This window comes from Silurus meridionalis, chromosome 8 (genome assembly GCF_014805685.1).
Source record: "Silurus meridionalis isolate SWU-2019-XX chromosome 8, ASM1480568v1, whole genome shotgun sequence".
In the NCBI taxonomy this organism is placed as follows: Eukaryota; Metazoa; Chordata; class Actinopteri; order Siluriformes; family Siluridae; genus Silurus; species Silurus meridionalis.
In genome coordinates this window covers 16,660,999-16,686,571 of record NC_060891.1, presented here as the reverse complement: position 1 = coordinate 16,686,571, position 25,573 = coordinate 16,660,999, and the positions used below count along the sequence as shown (strand labels likewise).

The window sequence follows — 25,573 nt, the reverse complement described above, 5'->3', positions numbered from 1 at the left end:
GGACCATATTGTTTAGACGTTCCTTAAACCAGGCATTTAAAATGTGCCAAACCATTATAGTGTCTTACAGGCACATGGAAACTATTCCTAAAGTTTGTGTGAGTGTGTCATATGCGTACCATTCTACCGGGTGACTATAATTAGAACTGTAGAGAAAGTGGAAAAGCTTTCATGAACATTCATAGGGTTTTGTGGATTGTTCGTTCATGCCCTCATTCCTGCACTTCTAACTGGCATCAGGAAAGTGCAGCACGACATTTGCAATGTTAAAAATAACAAATCACTGATCAAAACGAAACGCTTTGAAACTTACCTTCACAGATTCTGTCGAGCCTTTGGCGTTTTACTATGTGTTTGTCAAGCAAAGCCATTGTAGTGCTGCGGCCTCCTCGTCTCAGCTAGCTGTACACCGGGCTAAGCCACAAAACACTAGTGTCCCCTCACCCCTGGCAGGGCATGCCGTCACCTCACACCTGCACACGCACACACATGCACACACACATGCACACACACATTTCATTCATCAGATAACCGCGATTCTCACAATGGTCTACTTTGTCTTTTCAATGAAGTTGACTGTACAGATCGTATAGAGTGCTGCAATAATACACTACTCCCACAAGAGGGAGCTGAATCACTATTCAAACCAATGTTTAATATATAGGAGTTCAGTAAATGTTTATCATTGAAACGGCTCAAATGCAAATATCAAACAATCTGGTCACTACTATCACTGCTATGATGTCAATATTGCTTGAAATCCTTAACATTGTTTGCACACTTAGTAGACCCCTTCTGTGATTAAAGACCTCGTGGCCTTTCGGGGTGTCTGAGAATGATCACAACATGAGCCGCACATGTACTTCCACGTACAAAACCATTCTTCAAACGCCTCATTCCAGCCATTACACTGGAGGCTAAATATCGGTCATTCAGAGCACAGGGTCCGAGTATTCAGGGAGGCCTAATGGAGCTTTTATTATTGCTCTTCTGTCATCAACATTTTCTTTTAAATCCCAAGCTCTGCTCTCACATGTGCCCCATATTTCATTCGGAGAGTATAAACTAGAAACTCCTCAGCCACGGTCGTCCATTATTTTCTCCACCGCTTTAAGCTTGACTGCTTTACTGCCAGTGTGAGATACACCATGGTAGCACATGGAAGACGTCAGCAACATTTCTCCACCAGCACACATTCAGGAGGCTGCTAAACTAATGTATTTCAACTTCATGTGATTTATATGTGAATAATAAAAAACGAAAGTGAACCAATCATTTCTGTATTCTGTTACAGTCCAACACCGGTATGTCTTAGAATCAAGCATTAGTAGAAAGCATGACACCCCTGAAACACTTTGTAGGCATTTACACAACACACACACACATCCAATTTTGATTGACCAGTATTGTTTATTAAAACATGCTCTAAAGAAGACAACTGATGTAGAAAACGATCAACGGACAGCTGTTATAGAACTATCCCATGTATAGTTAGTACCTTTGGAACTACTGAGTGATCTCCTTGTTGCTCCCTAACTATTTCACACACACACACACACACACACACACATACATATATATATATATATATATATATATATATATATATATATATGTATGTGTGTGTGTGTGTGTGTGTGTGTGTGAGAGTTGAGGAGCTTAAAACCATCAACTGTTTTAAGCTCCTCAACATTCACTCTTCTTTCTGTCAAAAGATTAAAATCTAAGAAAAAACAACCAAAATAACTACTTTATCCGTTTTTTTTTTTTTTTTTAATTTTATTTAATTTTATTTATTTATTTTGTTTGTTTGTTTATTTATTTATTTTGTTTGTTTGCTCATTTCCTGAGGAAAGTTATGTTAGGATTAATCAAAGTTTAAACTTTGGTCATTTTAGGTTTGGACCATGTTATCCCTCAGGAGTTCTCAGGAAGAAAATCATGCAAATGTTACAAAAACAATAAATAATTCACAGTATATGGTATTGCCACAAAAACCTAATTTGACTAGACTTTAAGTAAAGAGTGATTCCAGTTTGGCATCAGGAAGATCTGAGATATATTATATATATATATATATATATATATATATATATATATATATATATATATATATATATATCTGTTCTGCTATATAACTTATGACAAACCAGATACAGTACAGCCTTTAAACAGCCTTGCATAATCACAAGTTAGACTTGTTAAGACATGGTTCAGATACTTAAAACATCACAGTGGATTAAAGGATCTGAGCTCCCAAACCTGTATGTTTATGATACCGGACAACATGCATGCAAAGACTAGCGGCATCAAAGCTTCCACCCACCCAGGATAATATTTGTTCCTTTGCCAGTTGGGAAGTACACGGTCCTCACATCCCAAACAAACTGAAGTGGAATGTTTTTGTGGATGGAATCACCCCCTCTCAATAAAACCTCCCCAGTCACTTAAAGCATTTAAAGTCTGAGGCCTACTTTAAACCAGTCTCATAATCCCTGTTGTTATGAAAACTTAAATGCACTACAGTACAACCAGTCACTTATTATCACGAGTCAATATGCATTCGAGAATTGATCTCTGCACATTTCGACACTCAAGTGACTTTTTTGGTAGATATTTAATAGTGTACTTCTCATTGATTTTTTTTAATTTTCAAATTTGTAACTGTAAGCGGAATGTTTTATCGTCCTTGTTGCTTTTCTGAGAAATTTAGTAAACCGAATTTTGCTCTACGAAATATCTTGCTTGCTTAACGATCGCCTCTGGATGCTTTTACAATGTGCTATTCAGCGCATTTAAACAGAAACTTCCTTTCTGTGCGGTTCAAGTGTGGACCAACACAAACGCGTGTCTGAGAGAGCGTCCATGCGAGCTTGCCTGGGTGCCGGGTTCATGGAAACTCTACAGCGAGTTCAGTTGCAGGGAGAAAACAATATGACCCTAAATCGACACAACTGAAGCAGTCAACCGAATGCATTGTGTATTCAGGGTTGCACGCAGCAGCTCTTTTGCAGATGCGAGCTGCTAAGCTGACGGCGCTGAAACACGCTCGAAATGCAAGACGTTCTTTAGTATTTGGACAGACCAAATAAAAGAGAGTGAATGACGGATACAATACAAAAAAAACCACATTCCCAAATTTTTCGGTGTCAGCTCTGTGTTCTCCATGCTTGTGATTTCTATTCGTCATCACGAGTTGTTTGGGAACTGTTGTACATGTTTGCAGAGATGGTGATATACTAATTCCAAAAAAAAAAAAAAAAAAACTAACAACGTTAATGTCGTTTATATAGCCCACAGAGGTGGCGGCAATAGCTTTTCAGTAGACACAAAGAGGTCACCTGTATCCACTTCAAAGCTGCGTCTGCGTTTTAAAGTGCTCTCTCTCACACAGCGCGTGAATTACAGCTGTCCCATTCACCAACCTGCTGCTTTGATTCATCTGCACCTGTGAGCATGCCTGTGCGAGACAATTACAGTGGCGCAGCATTTTGCGATTGAAATGTTTGCGTCTGCACCCCCTGTGGCTCAGCCTTGCTTGTTACGAGATTTTTCACCACACCTTTTTTTTCTTCTTCTTAGTGTCACAGTCTAATAGCTGCGAAAATAATATGAACAAGCAGTTAATAACCCGCACCAAACAAAGTCCATTTGTAAGACAATTACATGCTCTTCAACAACACTTATTTTGAAAAAGATCATGTTTTTATATATATATATATATATATATATATATATATATATATATATATATATATATATATATATATATATATATACACACGATCCTTTCCTGTCACTACCAAATCATTCTGATCAGAAAAAAAACACCACAAGCCACATGACCACATGATACCAGGGTTTCATTCAGGGGCTCTTTGAAAATACACTGCTGGTAAAACCAACCACAGACTTATGTACTTTCTTCAGCAGGACAACAGCTACAGTTTATGTGAGCCATCAACAATACTGATACATCAATACATCAACCAAAATAGAGACAGACAGAGACAAAGCGAGAGAGCAGAAAATTCAAAAGATGCTTAAAATATACCACTATTTACAGAGACTGATACATATTTATGTGTTTATTCTTTCAAAAGAACTGACCTTTTCCTGTAATGCCTCAGGGGAACTTGAGAAAACCCTTTTTTTTTTTTACATAAAGACTTGAAATACTTGACCCCCCACCCACACAATGCATTTGTCTGTCTATCAGACGGTCATTCACCTCCACACACGCATCTTACAGCATCAGTGTGCAATCGATCCCAACATCTACAACTCTATAAAGTAGATTAGATTTCAAGTATGTGAGTTGTTTGCTCTTGTTGCTCCAAATGAATTGATTAAAACAATTGAACACATCCATATTAAAGAGAAAACACTGCCATTTTGTTTTAAGCGCTAGCTTTTGTATCAGTGTGTGATTACTATTGATAAGTAAACACATATCAGGTATATGAAGAAATCACCTGGGACACCTGACTTTTCCAGCCATGTGGTTCGTCCCCAAACGGTTTCCTCAAAGCTGGAGGCACACAATTGTATACGAGCTCAATGAAGATAGCATGCACATGGGTTGGAGAGGAAGATCTTGAGTGGCCTGTTATAGAGCTCTGACCGCAACCCTTTAGATCACCTTTGGGATGATTTGGAAGGCTGACTGCACCCCAGACCTCCTCACCTCACCTACATCAATACCTGCCTTTACCAATACCCTTTTGGCTGTAAAAGTACAAATCTTCATAATGACACTCTGAAATCTAGCGGAACATCTTCCCAGGAGAGAGGAGGTTATTATAACAGCATATTGGGACATAATGTGGAATGGGATGTTCAAAAGGCACAAACTAATCCTATGGTCTGATGTCCAGAAACCTCTGCCTATATAGTAAATACACACATCTTTCTGTAGTGGGAGTCACGTGTCAATGTCTTATAGGCAATGTCTTATATTTTATATTATATATATATATATATATATATATATATATATATATATATATATATATATATATATATATATACACACACACACACACACACACACACACACACACACATACACACACACTTTTTTTTATTCAGAATGGTCTAAAAAGGGACCAATTAATGTTATTTTTAAACTTTCAAACTGTAGAGCAATATAGTTAAAAACATTCAAGTCACTAAACACTTTTATTCGGTTTTTGTCCAATTTCATGTGGGCTCAATCAAATCTTGGAGTGTTTAGCCTGATTACATATAGATAAAAGTTCTATCTCTACAATGAGTTGTATACAGTAGCTTTAGCTCTCACCTTTGACAAATGAATTCAGTGAAGAAAAAAAATCCATTTTTTTTATACCGTTGATATTTCAACAACTATTGTTTGTATTGGAATGGTATAAATTATACTCCTGAGATTTACACATTGCACACGCAGTAGATAGAGATCAAGTTAATTTTTTGTTTCTTTACACAAAGCAGTATGACAACAGATGGCCTCTTCCCCATGACCTCCTGGTGACATACTGAACTCATGGACATCTGCTTGCCTTTCACTCTCTCAACAATACCACCTGCACAGTACTCATGCACTGTGATATGCTCTCTAGAGGAAAGAAAAAAATGCAAGGCAGAAATGTAGTTGAAAATCCACATAACCGCTGTAATGTGTGTTTCCCAGGTTAGGAGTTCTAGAATAAATGTTCTGAGGAATGACCAGAACATGTAGTTTCTGGATGGTGTCTGAAACTCGGTCACACTCTCAAGAGAGGCATTCTCAACCCTTCATCTCACCTTGTAGCTAAAGAGACAACCAGCTGACTGGTATGAAGAAAGGAGGGGGGAGAAAGACTATGAAAACAAGATAGCTGTGACTCAAACGATGAGCTGTGGTACATTTAGATATTTTTACAGATCAGGAATTTTAACCACAGAAGTCACCTCAGGAATGTTAATTAAAAAAATGTTTTCATTCAATAGACTGACACCAGGCATAAAGCACTAGCCACAAAGTACCATTGAACACTAGTCACAAAAAAAAACATGTTGCCAGTCCTGACCCTCATGGCTCCTCCTTTACTGAATGGAGCCAGCATGGCACTGAGAAGCTCCATCTGTCTCCTATATGTAAAGATCTGTTAGCTCTGGCTGCTTCTCCTTCTGTGTGTGTGTGTGTGTGTGTGTGTGTGTGTGTGTGTGTGTGTGTGTGTGCGCACACACAATTGTGTAAAAGAGAGGCATTACGACTCTATAACCCGAAACTCATCGCTTGTGCATGCTCAGGGACAAAAATCAAAGCTATTTAAATTTCACAGAGCTATGAATGACATTATGTTTCCTTCAGGGCCCGATGTCAAACTGTAATTTTATGCTAATTACTGCTCTGAAAAGCAATACAAAGGCAATTCCGTAACATTCTGGCGCATTACACTACAGAATACGAGACAAATTAACCTGTTTAAACTACGTTATTGGAAATTAGGTCATATATCAGTGATCCGAACAGTGACGAGGACCGCATTCGCAGGAGCTTTTTAACTACAGTATTATTTTTTTAAAGTGGTTTGAACGTCCAAACGACCAGAATATGTCACTTCAAACATGCAGTTTAAATGACCATTCTCTCATATTGGTAATGTTAATCATAATCTCAGTCATCACTGGATCAATTCAAGTCACGTTTACTGGCTTTTTTGTTTGTTTCGAAATTAGAATTAGTGAAACGAGAAACAGACTTATTTTTTCTTTTGCCGCTAAAACTTTTTTCATACAATATTTGAGCTATAAAATCCTGAATATCTACTTTCTATTTAACAAAAAAACAATGCAAATCAAATACTGATGAATCCAAATGTACAGCAATATTTATAACACCTAGAAGTACAAGTAAACTACGCCCTGGTTGTCTACTTTTTTTTTCTGTAAACATCATTCTACTTACCCATACAAGAATACCCTTTTGGGTTATTCTCATTTTCTTAACTGTAGCATACTGAAAAAAAATCATCCGCTCCCCCCCCAGCCTTCGTGTCGTCCTCCTTTACCATCACCCTTTTGCTATTTTTAAAAAGCACATAGTGATCCATATTAGCAGCACATCAGGCACTGTTTAATCTACTCTTCTTGCGACATGATACTGAATAATTGCTGTTTGAAACATCTCGTTTGCATATATGAGAAGGAAAAGATAAACCAAATAAAGTCAATGTCCTGGTGGGTATCAGGGGTATTTGTAAAGGTCTAGCTACATACAATTTCTCTGCTTACATAAATCCAGTTAACACAAACATACAGGGAGTAAGATATCTTTTTTTACGACTTCTAATGTTTAAGAATGAATGATAATTTTAGTTAGAAATAAGAGGTTATGCTTTGTTTTGTAATATTGTGTCACAATACCACAAAGAATTGCCATAGGCAGAGGAGATATCTGTTTTAGACTTAGGAAAAAGATTGTCAACCTTATAATAAAAAAATATAAAAATTAAAAAGGTCATGTTGCCAGGTCACAGTGAGAATCCACACAAAAATCTAGTCTATGAAAACTCTTTCCTTTCTGACTGAATGTCTCTAGCGCTAGCCCTCCCCCACCAACCTGCACTACAGCAAATCATAAATATTAAAACGCCTGTTTACATTTGCCTAACTAAGTGATAATTCATGTCCAATGTCCTTCTACACGTTCTACCATATGCGCGTAGACTGTGTGATGTTTCAGTGCCTTGGGGAAGATAGAAATAGGAGGTGTTCTCACACGAGACAAGGATGGGGGAGGTGTGTAGAACCAAGGTCACCTGTCATTTTACCTTAAAAACTGTGTGCTAAATTCTCTCTCTAAGCCTGGACAAACCTTCTTATAAAAGTTTAACATAACTGGTGTTTTCTGGGCGCTATTTTTCAAATGAAACTAGGCTTCATAAAAAGAAATAGCTAATTGGCACGAGTGACAATACACCAATGGAGAACATGTGCAAGTAAATCTTTAACCTACTGACTGGTGTTACTGATCCATTCCTCTCCACCTCTAGAATTCCCTGTAGCAGAGCACTTCATCCAATCTGCTTGTCTATCACACACCAAAATCAGTGACTCAAGCACATATTCCGTTGCTGCATTTTTTTCAGTATGACTGATGATGAGTAAACAGGAAATCTGCAATACGGACACTTTGGAAAAGAAAAATGCGGCAAAACACCAAGACAAGAAAAATCCACATAAACATACATAAACCAGATCATTATTAGTGTCGCTGTGATTTCGAATGTTTTCCCAGCATGCCTCGTTAAACAGGTATCTAATAACCATCGACAGCAGATGCCTAAGTGAAAAAGAGCCACACACACACACACACACACTTTCGAAGCCTGAGGTGTAGGATCATTCTTCAGCCTTTGAACAAAGTTTTCCTTTAAGCATTACTTTGAACACACAAAATCCAGCATTTACATTGATCTTCACTTTGCAGTGGCTTTTAAAGAACATGAACTTTGTCCAAAGTTGATAGGATCAAAAATGGTTTTCGGAATCGCATCAACCCAACGGACTGGATCAAATTCTGCTACTCGGTTGCTTCCGATGTGCCACCTTTTAACTGCCCGTCGCCACCAAGGAGCAGCGAGGTCCCGCTCAAGTTATAACACTTGTAGAGAACGTGTTAAAGACGCAGAAGATCTCACAGCTCACTTTCTGCATTCTCAAATACACAAAACTATCTGAAGTTAGACTCCCCTGGTCCAAATGTCTTCATTTCAATAAATACAACTATATACACAGTGGCAGATTTTTATTCCACTCCTCATTGAGATCAATAGTTTGTTAGCAGTGCCTGAAAAGCATCACTATTGCAATTGTTCATATTTCTAAATGACTGAGGTTGAAATGTAAAACATTCCATGCAAAAGACTAATCAAACTAGCTAACAGCTATAAAACCTCAAGAATAAATAGAATGGCTTGTGGAATGGTGGATTATGACTTCCTGTAGCAAAATATCTTGCTAGTGTGTATTGAAGTTCCCACCTGTAGATACAATCATCATGTACACTGAAACAGTGCAACGTTCTTACCTCATTAATGCACCTTTTTATTTTAATAATTACTTGAACATTTTTTTTTTTACTGTGATTTTTAAGTTTAACTGGCCTCAATATTCATCTTCTAGCCCCAATATGATTGTGCATCTTGTTGCATGTCTATGAACTGCTGCTACAACATTACAATTTCACGTTGGGATTTATAAAGAACTATCTTTCCATCCATCCATCCATCCATCCATCCATCAGAAATATTAAAGATTAAAGACAACCTGGCTGTGTTTTACTGACCCCAGTCTGAGAAGCACTGGTCTAGATAACCCTGGAGAACCCCCTCCCCTTTTATACTGCTTCACTCACACACACACACACACACACACACACACAGACAGAGCAGCGTTGTTGTTTTTTTTCTTTTTGTTTGCATTTTAACCCTCCAACATTTGATCTTGCAAAAACACCAAGTTTGCTCTTACCTGAGTCAGAAAAGCCTTTTGCCGCCCAGAAGTCAATTTCAGCCACGTCTGTATATTTATTATTGTATGATTAAAAGCTCGGCTCGTGTTCAGGATCCTACTAAACACGTGAAACGATACCGAAAGAAAGAAAAACCACAACCAAACTCAAAACACACACACACACGTACACACGCACACCAAAATAAATCGGCGAGTTAAATCCGGGAGAAATCAGCGCGGGTTACTGGAGCTGCTGCTGCTGCTGCGGCTGAGAGCCTTCAGACTGGCCAGTGTTTTGGAGCGAGATGATGGCGACGCTGTCGGCTGGCTCCTGGTGTCCGTGTGCAGCGGGGAGGGACGGAGGTGAGCGAACTGTTTCTCCTGCGCTGTGTTTCAGAGGCGGAGCTCAGCACTTAAACACGATACACACCCTCGATAAGCTCCTGCTGCCTTGCTGCGGAGGAAACGACAGGGCGGGGCTTCGCGCTTAAGGGCGGGGCTTCGCGCGTGAGGGTGGGGCTTCGCGCTTGAGGGCGGGGCGATGGTGCTGTGGGCGTGGTCAAATGGCTGGCACGGTTTTTCGCCTTTCCTATTTTTTTTTTATTGGCTGAATCCCAGATGTCTCCTTACCGCATACACAGTGCACTATGTAGACTAATGACTGTCGCAACCATGGAAGTGCACTCTCTTAATTTACTTCTCAGTCAGACTTTTGGCTTTTTCTTGGCATAAAAAAAAGAAGCTTTGTTAAACTATTATCACAGTTTTTAGAACAACCACTATGTGCATCACAGGTGATTACAATCTGATCTCTTGTTGAACACATTATAGTCTATAGTCCATATATGTTCAAGATTCAACATTTTATGTCACAAACATAGTTACACGATATTGCCAAAAGTTTGCGATGTGCTTTGTGGCCAACATATAATTCCCTCTACTCTTCTGAGGAAATGTTCCACTAGATTTTTGGAGTGTGCTTGTGGACATTTGTGTTCATCAGGCAGTAGTTAGTAAAGGCAGGTACTGATGTAGGTGAGGTGAGAAGACCTGGGGTGCAGTCAGCATCCACATGCATCCCAAAGGTGTTCAATAGGGTTGAGATCAGAGCTCTATAGCAAGTCACTCAAGAGCTTCCTCTCCAAACAATCTAAACCATATCTTCTTGGAGCTGGCTTTGTGCACAGGGGCATTGCTATGGTGAATCAGGTTTGGGTTTCCAAGCTCAAATGAACGCAAAATGTTATTATACCGCATCCAAAGACATAAACAATTGTTTGGATGTATAAAATATATAGGCCATTTTCCAGGAGTGTGTGTAAGCAGTTAGACACAACTGCAACTAAGAAAATGAATACACACAGTGGTTATGAATATATTAGTGCCATATTAGTTTACATTAAAAGTTTGGACGAAATTTTTGTATGAATTTTGTATAACTTTTGAATCGTGTGAACTATAGTAATACTGTATAATTCAGGGATGGTTATTACAGGGGGGGCCAAAATGAATTACTAGGTCAAGTTTAGAAGCAAACATTGTCAGCACTGTCAATCACTGTCAATTGTCAACGTTTATGGCACAAAATTCTATATCATCGATTGTAAATTGCGCCATCTTTTTCAGTTGTCTTGTTATTTTATTAAACTCAGTTTACAAGCAATCACTTCCATGACATTAAATACAATATACCAGACATGCAGACATTTAGCCCAGCACAAAATATAATCCCAAAAATGAATGACCTGACAGCTAAGAAATGATCTTGCCAAGCATCTTGCTGAGGCAACTGTGCACAAGAGCAAAATGTAATGCTTTTACTTAGTGTTTTATAATTATAAATCTAATATAGGTATTTGTTACACAAACGTTATTGGTGGGGAAATAAATATATTGCTGCTAATGGTGGAGAGTCTCTTAGCACCCTCTAGCGGGTAAATGAAGAAATGACATACTTTTGGAATAATCCAATAAGTGGCTCTTGTTTTTATATATATATAATCACATCTCACAACCATTTTAATATATCTTCTTAAGGGACAATACTATAGAAATAAAACTTGTCCTCTGAAAATCACTCAATATACAGCTGTTATTGTCAAAATAGCTGCCAACAAAAGTGAGTACACCCTAAGTGATAACAGCTGTATGGCATGTAATCATGCAAAGCCACATGTCCATGCTTTGAGTACAATTCTCTCATACTGACTACTGATGGTTGGAATGACAATAATGTCTACTTGACTTGAATTGAATTGACTTGAGAAAAAAAAAACAAGTATGGCTATAATGGAATGGTGTCTAGAAAGGTCCCTTCACCCCTGAAGAAATGTTATGACTTAAGTTGAGATAAATGTGAGTCATTATGCATAGTGCCATTTGTGCAACGCCTTGTACCAAGCATGTAGCATGCTGAAGGAGAGGTGATGACAGAGGTGGAAAAAGTACACACATCCTGTTTTGAAATGTTTTTAAAGACTCTGGTAGAAGTTAAAGTAATGACTCAACTGTTTTACTCAAGTTAAAGTAAAGAGGTTTGGGCTTTGACATGTACTTAAGTAAAAAAGTAGCCATTATTATTACCTGTTTTAGTGTCACACTGGTAACAGAACATCACTTCATATTAATATTAGGGATTAATTATAAATATTTAATCACGATTAATGGCATGCTTGTCATGGGTTAACTCAACATTAAACAAAACTTAATCAAACATTTTTATCTTTTCTAAATATACTTTAAATTAGTACTTTTTAAGTTTTAAATACTCTAATTGACATGGGCATGTAGGAATATGGATGCTTTATGCAAATGTTTATCAAAAGTAAAACAATACCCAACATAGAGCATGAAGACAAAATATTATTGTAAATGTTTTAAAGTAATTGTGGTGTTTTAAATTACGTAAATCATCAGGATGTTTCCACACAGACGGGTAATAAGGTGATCGCAGAGAAACTGTACCTCTTTTTTCATACGGATTTGGTTATTTTGATTACGGTTTTATTTATGTGTCCATGAGTGAATACAAATAAAAGTAGATCCTTTACAGATTCGAATATTGTATTGCTCTTATCTGTATGATCAAAAAAGTCAATAATTTTAGTTCTGTGCTAAGAGGAAAAAATGCCACAAAACTACCCGCCGGATTTTGGTGCTGATTTGAGACGTGGCACATCAGTAAAACAATGTTTACTGATTAAAAATATATTTTCAGTGGAGTTCTCTCTCTCTCTCTCTCTCTCTCTCTCTCTCTCTCTCTCTCTATATATATATATATATATATATATATGTGTGTGTGTGTACACTCGCAATCAGAAATATTCAACCCCCTCACCTCAATAGACAATACAGTGATGTTGATGAAAGATAGTGAAAATAAATGGTAAAAAAAAACCTCATGAAATAACAAACAATATTTACTGATACATATTTGAGTTATTTTGACAACAGAAGTTCACTTAACTTTGGAGTTCAAATGAAAATTGTAAGTCTTGTAACACATGAGCATGTGCAGTATTATTCAACCCCCAGCTTCAGTACCTTGTGGAGCGCCCTTTCGTTTTTATAACTTCTAACAAGCGTTTTTTTTTCGATAAGTGCTGATAAGCTTCTTACACCCCTCGAATGGAATCTTTGCCCATTCTTCACGTGCAAAAGCCTCTAAATCAGTGATGTTTGACGGCTTCCGTGCTGCAACTGCCTTCTTCAAATCCCACCAAAGATTTTCAGTTGGATTTTAATCTGGTGACTGAGAATGCCACTCCAGCATCTTTTCCCCAACCAAGCTTCGGTTGATTTGGAGGTGTGCTTGGGATCATTGTCTTGCTGGAAGATCCAATGGTCACCAAGGTTTAATTTGTCAACAGAAGGCAGGTTCTTCTTCAAAATGACTTGGTATTTCTGGGAATCCATGATGCCACGTACACAATCAAGATTGCCAGATCCTGCTACAGAAAAACAGCCCCACATCATTATTGACCCACCTCCATGCTTGACCTTGGAGATGGTATTCTTCTGGTCATAAGCCTAATCTTTTGCACGCCAGACATACCGCTGGTCCATTTGTCCAAAAAGTTTCAGTTTGGTTTCACCAGTCCATAAAACTGTCTCCCAGAACTCTTTAGTTTTATCCAAATTCCTCCTGGCATATTCAAATCGACTCCTGATGTTCCTTGAGGTCAAGAGTGGAGTGCATCTTGGGGTCCGGCCATGAAGTCTTTGATTATTCAGTGCACGTCTTATAGTGGCCACTGACGCACTTGTACCAGCCTTCATCATGTCATCCTGTAGCTGTCTTGCAGTCACACAGGGATTTTTCTTAGCTGTCCTGACTAAGATGCTAGGGGCCCTTGATGAAATTGTGAGCTTTCTTCGACGGCCAGGCAGGCCTCTTTCATATGTATTTCGTTATATTTTTCCAACTGAAATGAGCGTGTTAATAAAATTGATGCTGTTAAAATGAATTTGCATTAACACGTTGTTAATGACTTTTTTTCCACAGCCCTAATTAATATATTAATACAAAACGTATTTCAAATTGTGTTACCTAATGAATGTATCCAGGCTGAACAACCACCATATAGAACACAAGCAGAGAAAAGATGATGATCAGGTGATCAGGAATGTGTCTGTTCTCAGTCATGTTTACATCACTGACTCCTACTGTCTCATCCACGTTAACCCCATACTTCTTGTTGCCTTCTTGTGCAGTGAGAAGAAAAAATTGACATTTCACAAAAATTGATTAAAACTAAAATAATGAGCCTGTTTTGAAAATATGAGAAGATAAGTGTTAGATATTGTAAGATATTTGTGTTAAAATGTAATTCAAAAAGTCAAAAGTTGTCCGAAAAATAAATAGTGAAGTAAAGTACTGATACCAGAGAAATCTACATAAGTACAGTAACAATGTATTTGTATGTTTACTTCCCACCTCTGGGTGATGATGATATGGGCTTGATGATGATGATATTTTGCAGTCACAGAACTGCAGTCATTTTGACATTCATGAAGTTTCCTTTAATCCAGAATAATATTAAGACCATTTTTACAGGGATCTCAGGCACATCAACAAAACAACATCTAAATGGTTTAAAAATAGAGATTTTAGCAAGGCCTAGTGAAAGTCTTATTAGATCGCGCTTAAATTCTGCAAAGCAGCTTTAAAACAATGTCTGTTGTGAAAAGCGCTATAGAAATAAACTTGACTTATTTGTGCCCATGTATTTTCCAAATGTTGGTTATTATGATTGTAGACTATTGGTTTGTCTATAAATATTGTCTATAAATATAGTTTATACAAATGTTTATACAGAAAATACTATAAAGAGATACATGATGACTGCGTATAATAAACAAAACAATGTAACCAAAAAAATAAATGTGGCCTTGAGTACAACATGTGAGTTGCAATTATTAAAATTTTTATTGTGTTGTTATTCAGACTTGAACTTGGTATTGTATGAGGAAGTCAGGTGTGTCAGAGAAGTATGTAAGGGTGGTGCAGGACATGTATGAGGACAGTGTCACAGCAGTGAATTGTGCAGTAGGAATGACAGACTGGTTCAGGGTGAAGGTTGGACTGCATCAAGGATCGGCCCTGAGCCCTTTCCTGTTTGCAGTGGTGATGGACAGGTTGACGGACGAGGACAGACAGGAGTCTCCCTGGACTATGATGTTTGCGGATGATATTGTTATTTGTGGTGAAAGTAGGGAGCAGGTTAAAAGAGCCTGGAGAGGTGGAGATATGCGCTGGAGAGAAGGGGAATGAAAGTCATTAGGAGTAAGACAGAGTACATGTGTGTGAATGAGAGGGAGGGCAGTGGAGTGGTGCGGTTACAGGTGGAAGAGGTGGAGAAGGTGGAGAAGTTCCGGTACCTGGGGTCAAAGGAACAAAGTATTGGAGAGTGTGTTAGAGAAGTAAAGAAAAGAGTGCAGGCAGGGTGGAGTGGGTGGAGAACAGTGACAGGAGTGATTTGTGATAGTAGGGTATCTGCAAAAATTGAAAGGGAAAGTTTATAGGACTGTGGTGAGACCTGTGATGTTGTATGGTTTAGAGACAGTAGCATTGAGTAAAAGACAGGAGGTGGAGCTGGAGGTAGCAGAGCTGAAGATGTTGAGGTTTTCGTTGGGAGTGATGAGGATGGACAGGATTAGACATGAGTTTATTAGAGGGACAGCGCATGTAGGATGTTTTGGTGACACGGTGAGGGAGGCGAGATTGAGATGGTTTGGACATGTGCAGAGGAGGGACATGAGGTATATTGGTAAAAGAATGCTGAGGATGGAGCCACCAGGAAGGAGGAAAAGAGGAAGACAAATGAGGAGGTTCATGGATGTGGTGATGGAAGACATGCAGGTAGTTGGTGTGAAAGAGGCAGATGTAGAGGACAGGGTGGTATGGAGACAGATGATCCGCTGTGGCGACCCCTACTGGGAGCAGCAGAAAGAAGAAGAAGAATTCAGACTTGAACTGTTTCACCTTTTTGTCTCAACAATGATCTATTCAGATATATATCTGCTTTTTTTTTTTTTTTTTTTTTTTTTTCTGCAAAAAATATATATCTTAAACATGATTATGTGAAATGTTTGGAAATAAAAGGAAAAATGCTTTTCGTTGCAGAAGAATAAATATATCTATAACAAAAAAAAAGAGTATGTTTTTAAGCACAGTATTGTAAGCTCGAATAAAAATGACAATCTGTACAGTCTGCGTTGTTTTTTTGCCGGTTTTGAGTAGCATATTTCACAATATTCTGTATACCGTATGCAACTTTATACTTTTAGACATTTTTATTCATTTATTTGCCTTTTTTTTATTTTATGTGTCACCAAAACAAATTTCTTGTAATTGCAAACATACTTGGCAATAAAGCTCTTTCTGATTCTGATTCGGTATCGAAAAATCGTATCGATTACATTGAGAAGAACCAAACCTTTATTCTGACGCCTATGAGTCGCGCATGCGCGGATGTGACGCAGCAGCAGCAGCAGGGTGGTTTCTCCTGTTGAGACGCGCTGGACTCCACCCCCAGGCTGTGCTGCGCTGTCGCCTCTCAGCTGCTCAGCTCATTGTTCACGGTGGAGTTTGGAGAGCAGGAACGCCGTGCGATGGCGGTCGAGCTGCGCTCCAGTGTGAAATATGGCACAGTTTTGTCTTTCACCGTGCTGCTGTTGGCTTACTGGTTCCGATCTCCTCAGTCGGTTCTGGATGAGAGGCTGGGAGCTGTTCTGTCCTCTTTACTGCGCGCTGAGCGCAAAGCGGGCTTGAGGAACATCGCCAGACCCCGAGTGGCCATAGGTAACTACAGGTTCCTCCAGCACACTGCACTTCTGCTGATCCTCTTCTCATTGGACTCATCTGTTTCTTTATTTTATTAGACCTTTTTTTTTTTTTGCAATTCTGGAACTGTTGCATTATTCTTCACATAACCAAGTGATATGCACCTACAATTAAGTTTGACCATTTAGAACAATTATAAATAATTAATAGAGTAATTATAGTTTAAAATCATAGGCTGCTGCATAGTACAAACACTACAATGTCTATTAGTGTACAGTCGCAATGCTGTCAGATTATGTCATCAGCTCAGCACTTTACACCCTTTGAGTGCTTTACTGAAGAATTTCATTAATGTAATTGTTTTTTTGTTGTATTTTTTTTTTTTTTTTTAAAGAAAACTTAATGTAGTTTGGAGTTGCTGCCACTTTTCTATGCTGTCTCTCCAAACCCAGATTGAGATTATGCTAAATTTGAACATGAATCCTAAAGCCAACCCTGGTTCCCAAATCCCTGGTGAATCCCTGCATGTTTGTGTTTGCAACTCCAATGTAACCTATCCAACTAATCATCTCATTCTCAGCGCTTTGCTCTGCACTGTGAGTACTGGAGAGGAAAGTGTGCAGGACATGGGATATAGTGAGCAACACTAGACAACCAAAATGTTGCCTCATGTGCTTTGCTGGATTTTTCAGGGTCAAAGATTAGGCAGCCATGAGATTAGATCGGTTTTGGAACGCTCTGATGGTGAACGATTATTAATTCATTATCTTATTGCTTGCGTGCTCAACAGTTACTACTGTACGATACGTGTAAATGCTTCATGTGTCTGTGGAAATATACACAAAAACAAACAAAAGAAATGCTAATGGTTTCCACTACGAATACAATTGCAGACCATCAGCTGTTAATTGTTACCAAATGGTTTCTATGTATGGTAGTGTGTAAATCTTAGAATGGTCTCTGTTGGTATCCAGAAAACACCAATATATGATCTACAAGTTGCCAAAGATGTTCTATTGGTCCTTAATGTTATCAACGAATATAAAACAGCCATTTACCAGTGGAGACCATTGTAGTTTCTGTTTAAACCAATACAACTTCCTTTATAACCATTAAATCATTATGCATATGTAATATACCTATGAGGGTATATTGATTTTTGCAGCAGAAGCATTGTCAGTGGCAAAACCGGTTAACTGCTATGTCTGTGTCTTCTCACACTCGCTTAATCATCAGGCTTTGGGGGCTGTGTGGACATCATTGTGGATGGTGTGACATTGCTGAACAAGATTGGACTACATCCGACCGATCAGCCTCTGCACCATGACTACATTGAAAACGTGGAACAGCTTGCTCAGAGTTTTGCCTACTTTTTTGCACCGGGAGCTGCTTCTGAGTGAGTGTGTTATAGTACTTTACCTGGTAACCAACAGCTTTCAAGATGTCTTCTGCAGCTGGCCGAAGCACGCCTCCATGTCTACTCGTTTATATATATACATTTGCATGTTCCACACTACTCAAATTTCAAGCGTGCCTGTCATTGTAAGAAGAGTCACAGATAAAAAAGTACAAGTTAGCATGATCAGCCATTCCATAGATAGTCTGGTTGGTTATCTATGTTTTTGATATAGCTGAATAATCCATAATGAAAGCTGATTGACTATATTATTACAGTATTATTATTATTATTACATTTACATTTGCGGCATTTAGCAGACGCCCTTATCCAGAGCGACGTACAAAAGTGCTTTGAGTCTCTAGTAATGAATAAATCTACACTGGTACGCCAGATTACAAACTTAATATAAATACAACCCTAGAATTCTACAAACTTGGTAAGTGCTAATTTAAGTATTTCAGGAAGAGGTAGGTCTTCAGTCATCACTTGAAGATAGTCAGGGACTCTGCTGTACGGACATCTAGGGGAAGTTCATTCCACCACCTTGGTGCCAGAACAGAGAAGAGCCTTGAAGTGTACCTACCTCTCATTCTGAGAGAAGGTGGTACCAGTCGAGCAGTGCTAAAGGATCTCAGACAGCGTGGTGCAGTGCGAGATGTGATGAGGTCACTGAGGTAAGATGGTGATGGTCCATTTTTGGCCTTGTAGGCAAGCATCAGTGTTTTGAATCTGATACCTGCAGCTACTGGAAGCCAGTGAAGGGAGCGCAGCAGTGGGGTGGTGTGGGAGAACTTGGGCTGATTGAACACAAGCCGTGCAGCTGCGTTGATTTATTGTGTTGATTTATTGTGTTGATTATTAGGCCATCTACAGTTTAAAATATACAATTTAGTCAATTGAACTCTTTTTCTAAATGCTTTCAATTTAGTGGTCATGCTTTTATATTTATATATATATATATATATATATATATATATATATATATATATATATATATATATATATATATATATATATAAATATATATATATATATATATATATATATATATATATATATATATATATATATATATATATATATATATATATATATATATATATATATATATATATATATATATATATATATATATATATATATATATATAATCTTGTTCACCACTATACATGGTGAGCTACATTTTTAAATATATTAGATGTGTTTATACATATATAATATGTGAAAGCATCTATATACGGTTTTTGAGATAATCCTGTATAATGGGTTCAAAATTATTGTTCTTATACACGAACCCAGTTTATTTCCTCTGAAAACATGACAGAATTAAACAGGTTTAGAGAAACATTCTGAGGCCCGTTGACCGAGGAATCCATGAAATTGTTCTACAAAATGTATGTCTTGCCTAAAGGTTTTCTGACAGTCCCAGCAAGGGCATTTTTGACCTAAATTACAAACATGTTGTAACATGTATCTCTTCTCGTTCCTTTTCTTGTTAAACATATAGGTACATTTACTAAACTTAGTAAACTACACATAGTTGAATTAGACTTTTCCAGTTCATAGGCTGTTGAACAGTAAAATTGTTCAGTACAGTAGTCAGTAGAAGAATACAGGTATATATGGTTCCTATAAAAGAAAAATGCAAGCCTTTTATATAATGTTAGATGTTTTTAATGCTTCATATAGTGATTATAATAATGATTATTATTGAATTTCTTTGTTTCTTCTCACTCATGTCTGTCCTGTAGGAGGTTGGTGGTGAATGAAACACTCTTCAGTCAGCTGGTGGAGGCTTCTCGAGAGTTGCCAGGAAACCGCTGGTCACTTGGGGGTAATGCCCCAGTGATGGCAGGCAGGATGGCCAGCGAGGGCTGTGACGTGCTGCTTGGGGGCAGCTTCAGCCCAGACTTTAATGACTACCTCTCAGAACGTATCACAGGTCAGATATTAACTCTACCATTGCCTTCATCTTTATTTCCATATTATGAAAATGCCATCATTCTATTTTTTTATTTTTTATAATTTTGCTTTCTTATTGTAGTGGCAGGTAAAACAGTGGAAGAACCAGATATTCATCTGATCCTAGAGTATCCCTCTGGGGCAACATGGGGACAATATACCTCCAGAAGAGCCAACAGGTCAGCACTTTGATAGAGTTTATTACAGGTTGCAGGGTGAGGCTTAGTTACAAGAAAGTCTGGCCAGTATGTTTGTGGCTGAGGAGTAAGTCTGTGTCTTTGAGACAGGCTGGTATTTGTGTGGAACACCTGAAGTTAGAATTTCAAAACAACCTGCATGAGTGTGAATAATTTTTTAATAATTAAGCTTCCTTCATTCCTGTTGCTGTTATCCCCCGATCGATGCAGTAAATCCGGTTTGGTAATAAATTCTTTCTGGAATGTTTATGTACAATTGCTCACAAATTGTCTTAACATGGAACAAACAATGCCCATGGCTCAGTGCTATAATTAAAGTTTTTATGTAAAATGCAGTTGATTTGTTCAGGATATTGGATCATTTTAGAATCTTTTTTTAATCTTTATTGGCTCATCAGATTCCTGTGAATGTGGAACAATAATGACACTGGCTCTAAGTTATGTTTTTGTTCACAGGTACATTATCCACAGTGATGACCACAACCCATACTTAGACTCGATTGATGAGTTTGAGAAGAAGCTGCTAAGCTTTAACCCTGACCTGCTGGTGGTGGGAGGACTTCAGATGATGGACAACTTTCCATTCAGGCAAGGTGGGCTCAGTGATTCATGTGTATTCCATTCAGTTTGTATAGCGCTTTAAACTTAAATTAGTTATATGAATTTGTTATAGACAACCAGTTATGACAATTAGTTGTACAGATATAACAATTGTTTAGGAAAGGTTTGAGAAGAACAACTTAGCTCTAAACGTTTTATCTGTTTGAAATAAGTGGACGCTACAAATACACCACAGTTTATCTTTATACAGATTATAGCAAAGCTCTAAGTATCTTGATGGATGTAAGATAAGTTGCTTTTTCTACAGCTTGTAGTAATACTAGTAATACCAGTTGTATATGCAAAATATATGCTTTTGTAATGTTACTGCTGTAGTAGGCTTGAATTTTATCGGACAATTATTGAATACTTGTTCTAATATCTATTTGTTCATGTCAGTACTGTTTAGCATGAATGACTGCTACACCATGGGCCTCTGTAATCTTTCAGCCACCATGGGAAAATATTGCTGTAGCTTTTGTGCTGTACCATTGTGCCCTGGAGCAAAAGCAGGATTAGCTGAACATACATACTCCCTCACACACTCGTCATATTGATGTTTGGATTGAGATCATAGGGGAGGTCTAGAGATGTGCTGAAGATAAATAATAAATCGGCATGTAACTTATTTTTTGTTGCACTGGTTTGGACTTTTAGCATTTCATAACGACTATACGTTCCTGCTAATTTTCAGATCATGCTTTACATGCAAAAACATATCCAAATGTTACACAGTCGATATTTATCAAAAAAGTATGTTTAGTATTTACAAGGCAGGGTGTGTGTCTGACATAAGCTGATAAGCTGATCACTCTTTTCCAGGAGAGCGTGAGGCTTTACTGAGTCGCCTGGCTCAGCTGCTATCTTCAGCCTCGCCTCAGACCAATGTGCATTTTGAAATGGCCAGTTTTGTTGATGAGGCGCTTATGTCTGACCTGCTAGAGCTTGTTCTGCCTCATGCTGACTCTCTGGGTATGAACGAGCAGGAGCTGCCGAACCTGCTAAGCCTTTTGCGTGGCAGCACCGTGACCGTGCTGTCTGACCCCAACCCCCGCGTGGCCACCGTGTTGGACCAGATGCGTGAGCTTTATCGAGTCATCAACCTCAGGCACAGGCAGGCCGGACGCGGTCGACCACTCACAAGGCTACACGTTCACACCCTGGCCTTCCAGGCGATAATTGTCAAGCACGGCTCTCAGTGGAAGAACACCATGTCCGCCACGGCCAAGGCCTCACTCACTGCCAACCGTCATGTGTGTGGCTCAGCTGACATCGACCCCAGCAAAGCGCGCCTCATCTTAGATGAGTCGTTCTCTGTAAGCAGGAGAGAAGGCAGTCAGCGAATTTCTCTGCAGGAGTCCCGGCCTGTCTCCTGCTGGACCGAGGATGAATATGAGATCTGTGTGGCTCCAGTACTTGTGTGCACCGAGGTGTATCAGACCGCGGGGGGTGGAGACAACATCTCCGCTGCGGGCCTGGTGCTGCAGATCTAACAGAGAAAAAGGGAAGTGAACTCAGAATAACTGGCTCCATTGTGCAGACATCCCACAGATATGAAGGCTTCTATTTTAAGCTATTTTCCTTACACACCAAGTGCAACACCAACGTGTCTTTGTTTCTACGCCTCTCATATAAAACCTTCAGATGTGCGTTTTAATTTTATACCATAGAATATTCTTGTGTTTGGTGGCAGTCATCTCTTAACCATTAACCAAATTGCTGGAAATTTTGATGTGAATTGGATCAAAATGCTTATCTATAGCCTGACCAAGAGTCAAATGAATTGAATTATCATTCTTTTACTTGTTAGGTCTCTATTAATGTAGGCATTGTGTTCTTAATTGAATTTGTTACAACACACTTATTATTAGTGCTTTGTAATGCCACACTATTCTACCACTTACTTGACATGTTCTTCTTTTTATTTTCTTTCACCTCTTATGTTTTTTTAATACATACATTTTCTTTTATACCAAACTTTATTTAAACCTGATGGCATAGAGAGAATGCATTTTGGAAATTACAGCCAGACATTCATTCATTCATTCATTCATTCATTCTTTCTTTCTTTCTTTCTTTCTTTCTTTCTTTCTTTCTTTCTTTCTTTCTTTTTTGAACTGCATTTTTTTTGTTTATTGAAATATTATAGCAAAGCCACTAAACCACCAGAAACAACAACTTCCATCTCAAAATCTTGAGAAATGTTTTATTATAAGGACTCATCACACTAAGATTTCTCAGTCAACATATGGGCACCTGCAGGGAACACCAAATGCTCTAGTTATTCATTTCATGCTTATGGTTAATTAACAGGAATGTAAATCGAGCTTAGTATGTTATGGGTTTTCCAAACTTCCATCTTCTTTCAATCCTCGGTACCTGCAGAATGAACCAATTATCTACCTACCTCCTGTGCCTATGGAAGAATTAGTTATCACATGATCTCTATGAAATCTGTTGACTGACTAAAGTATGGAAGGGGTAAATGTTTTGCTGTTTCCCCATTTGTCTGAGACACAAGTAGTGTTGGAGACGTCCGAGCCTGTGAGCGTCATACACATAGCTGTTGAGAGTCCATCGTGTCTCAGGGAAATATCGAGCCTTGTTATTATGAATTCACATTGTTTGACTTGGAAGCAGTTAAGCTGAACACAATAGCAGACTTGATGATGTTTATTCTAGCCTTACTCTTATTGAGTTTTTAATGACTGACCACATGCTCAGAAGTGAAATAATTTAATTTTGCATGAAGTAAAAAATAAGCAATGTTTGTTTTGAAAATTCCATGTATAATTATATGCATAGGGATAGTTTTAAGTTTGAGTAATGATTGATGTTTGAGAATAAAATGTAGCACAGTAATGAGCCATACTTGAGTGCAAGTACACAAATCTTTTGTGTCTGGTGCGGCAGTGCACAAGCCACCCTTTTACCTGTTCTGTTTTTATAACTGTACCAAGTTTGAATGAAAAGAGCTGGGTTACAGGTGAAGATGTATGTTTCTGAATTGCTCCTTTTTATTTTTATGTAATTAAACCTTGCATTCCATTTCTGACATGCTGGCTGACATTTTGTGTTTTTGGCATCAAATACTGTACTGCAGATTGTGACCTCGAAACAACAAGAACAGTGCAGGGTGAAGCCAGAAATCTAGAAAGTTCCAGTTTGACAACACTGATGCCACTAAACATCCCAAGTAATCAAGACATGTTTGCTTTTATATTGCAGATAGTTTCCAGAATGACGGACTAAATCTTATTTAAATCTAGGTAAATACACAGTAACATTTAACATCACAGTAACACCTGTGATTATTGTGGCAATCATTTCATGCTTATTTACTTCTGCTTGGTGAGTATAAGCCTACAAACTTTGTAAAAAAAAAATGTAAAGAAAAATTATTGAGAGTTTTTGAATTGTAGTAAAAATTGAATACAGTCTAGTAAAATCTTTGCAAAAATGGTGTTTGCAGTAAAATAAACTATTGCTTGAAAATTTAAAATGTTCAGCACATATAAAAGTAAATTCTATCCTGTAATGTTTAATATGTCTAAAGGATATGAAATTGATGAATACAATTGCAGCAAGCTTTATTTCTGGTCAGGGTCATGTTACAACTGGAATCCTACATGGGATGCCAGTACAATCCCTGGAAATGTATTCTGGATAGAATTAAGAATATGATGTAAACTATAAAGTCAAAAGTTTGTGTACACATGACTATAATTCCCATATGTGATATGTGAAATGTGATATTGATCATTTTATTCCAATGGCATGGCAGTAATATGGAATTGGTCCCTCCTTTTTTATTTCTGTCAGCACTGGTAGCACAATGCTAACAATACTCACCAGTTTAGGTTTACCTTCTTTTATGAGGTACTGTGGCCTTCATGTCTATTCAGACCAGCTTGGTCATTCTCCTCTGAGATTTCTCATCAGTAAGGTACTTCAATCTGCAGACCCCTTCACACACACTTTGTTCTTCATATCCATTCTGTATAAAACTCTAGAGACTGGTGTGGATGAAAAATTCCATATCAGCAAATTAACAAAACATTTAAATTATTTGTCAGACACCATTTTCCAGGGTGACTTACAATAATCTGAGCAGTTGAGGGTTGCAAGGGCCTTGCTCAAGAGCCCCTCCAGTAGCAGCACTGTGGTGCTGGGATTTAAACATAGGACCTCAGATCAGAAATTTCCAACACCTTATCCACATCCTATCTGGCACCAAGAACCCCATTCTGATGTTTGATGTGAACATGAAGCTCTTGGCCTTTATCTGCATTAAATAATGCATTGGGCTGCTGCCACTTGATTTGCTAATTATGAATGCATGAATATGTTACTAATAAAGTAAACAATAAGGATGGAGCTCAATGGACCATGCCAGCATCATTAAGAGTGACACCTGTCTGTCAGAGGAAGGGCTCATATCTGAGCGGCTGGGGGTTAGGGGGCCTTCCTTAAGGGCCCTGCAGTTGGCAGCAGGGTAGTGCTGGAATTTAAACTTACAACCTTTTGATCTGTAGTTAAACACCTTATCCACAGCCTGGCACTAAGAACCCCATTTTGATGTTTGATGTGAACATGAACATCTGCATTATATGATGCATTGGGCTGCTGCCACATGAATGGCTAAGAAAT

General features: G+C 38.2%; 2 protein-coding genes across 3 annotated transcripts in view; one reads left to right on the top strand and one right to left on the bottom strand.

The window, feature by feature from the left end:
* Positions 1-9,923, bottom strand: part of ctbp2a (C-terminal binding protein 2a) — a 30,154-nt gene extending 20,231 nt beyond the window's left edge. For both annotated transcript variants that reach the window (XM_046855754.1, XM_046855755.1), the window contains exons 1-2: positions 9,499-9,923; positions 314-473 (exon numbers count right to left, since the gene is read on the bottom strand). In XM_046855754.1, coding sequence (XP_046711710.1) covers positions 314-371 — 58 coding nt within the window. In that variant the 5' untranslated portion in view covers positions 372-473; positions 9,499-9,923. The remainder of the gene's footprint in view (positions 1-313; positions 474-9,498) is intronic.
* Positions 9,924-16,494: 6,571 nt separating this feature from the next.
* Positions 16,495-23,978, top strand: adpgk2 (ADP-dependent glucokinase 2). The gene is made up of 6 exons (XM_046856560.1): positions 16,495-16,783; positions 18,002-18,161; positions 19,916-20,106; positions 20,209-20,305; positions 20,780-20,916; positions 21,746-23,978. Exons 1-6 carry the CDS (start codon positions 16,594-16,596, stop codon positions 22,414-22,416), a joined length of 1,446 nt encoding a protein of 481 aa, XP_046712516.1. The 5' UTR covers positions 16,495-16,593; the 3' UTR covers positions 22,417-23,978.
* Positions 23,979-25,573: the final 1,595 nt, after the last annotated feature.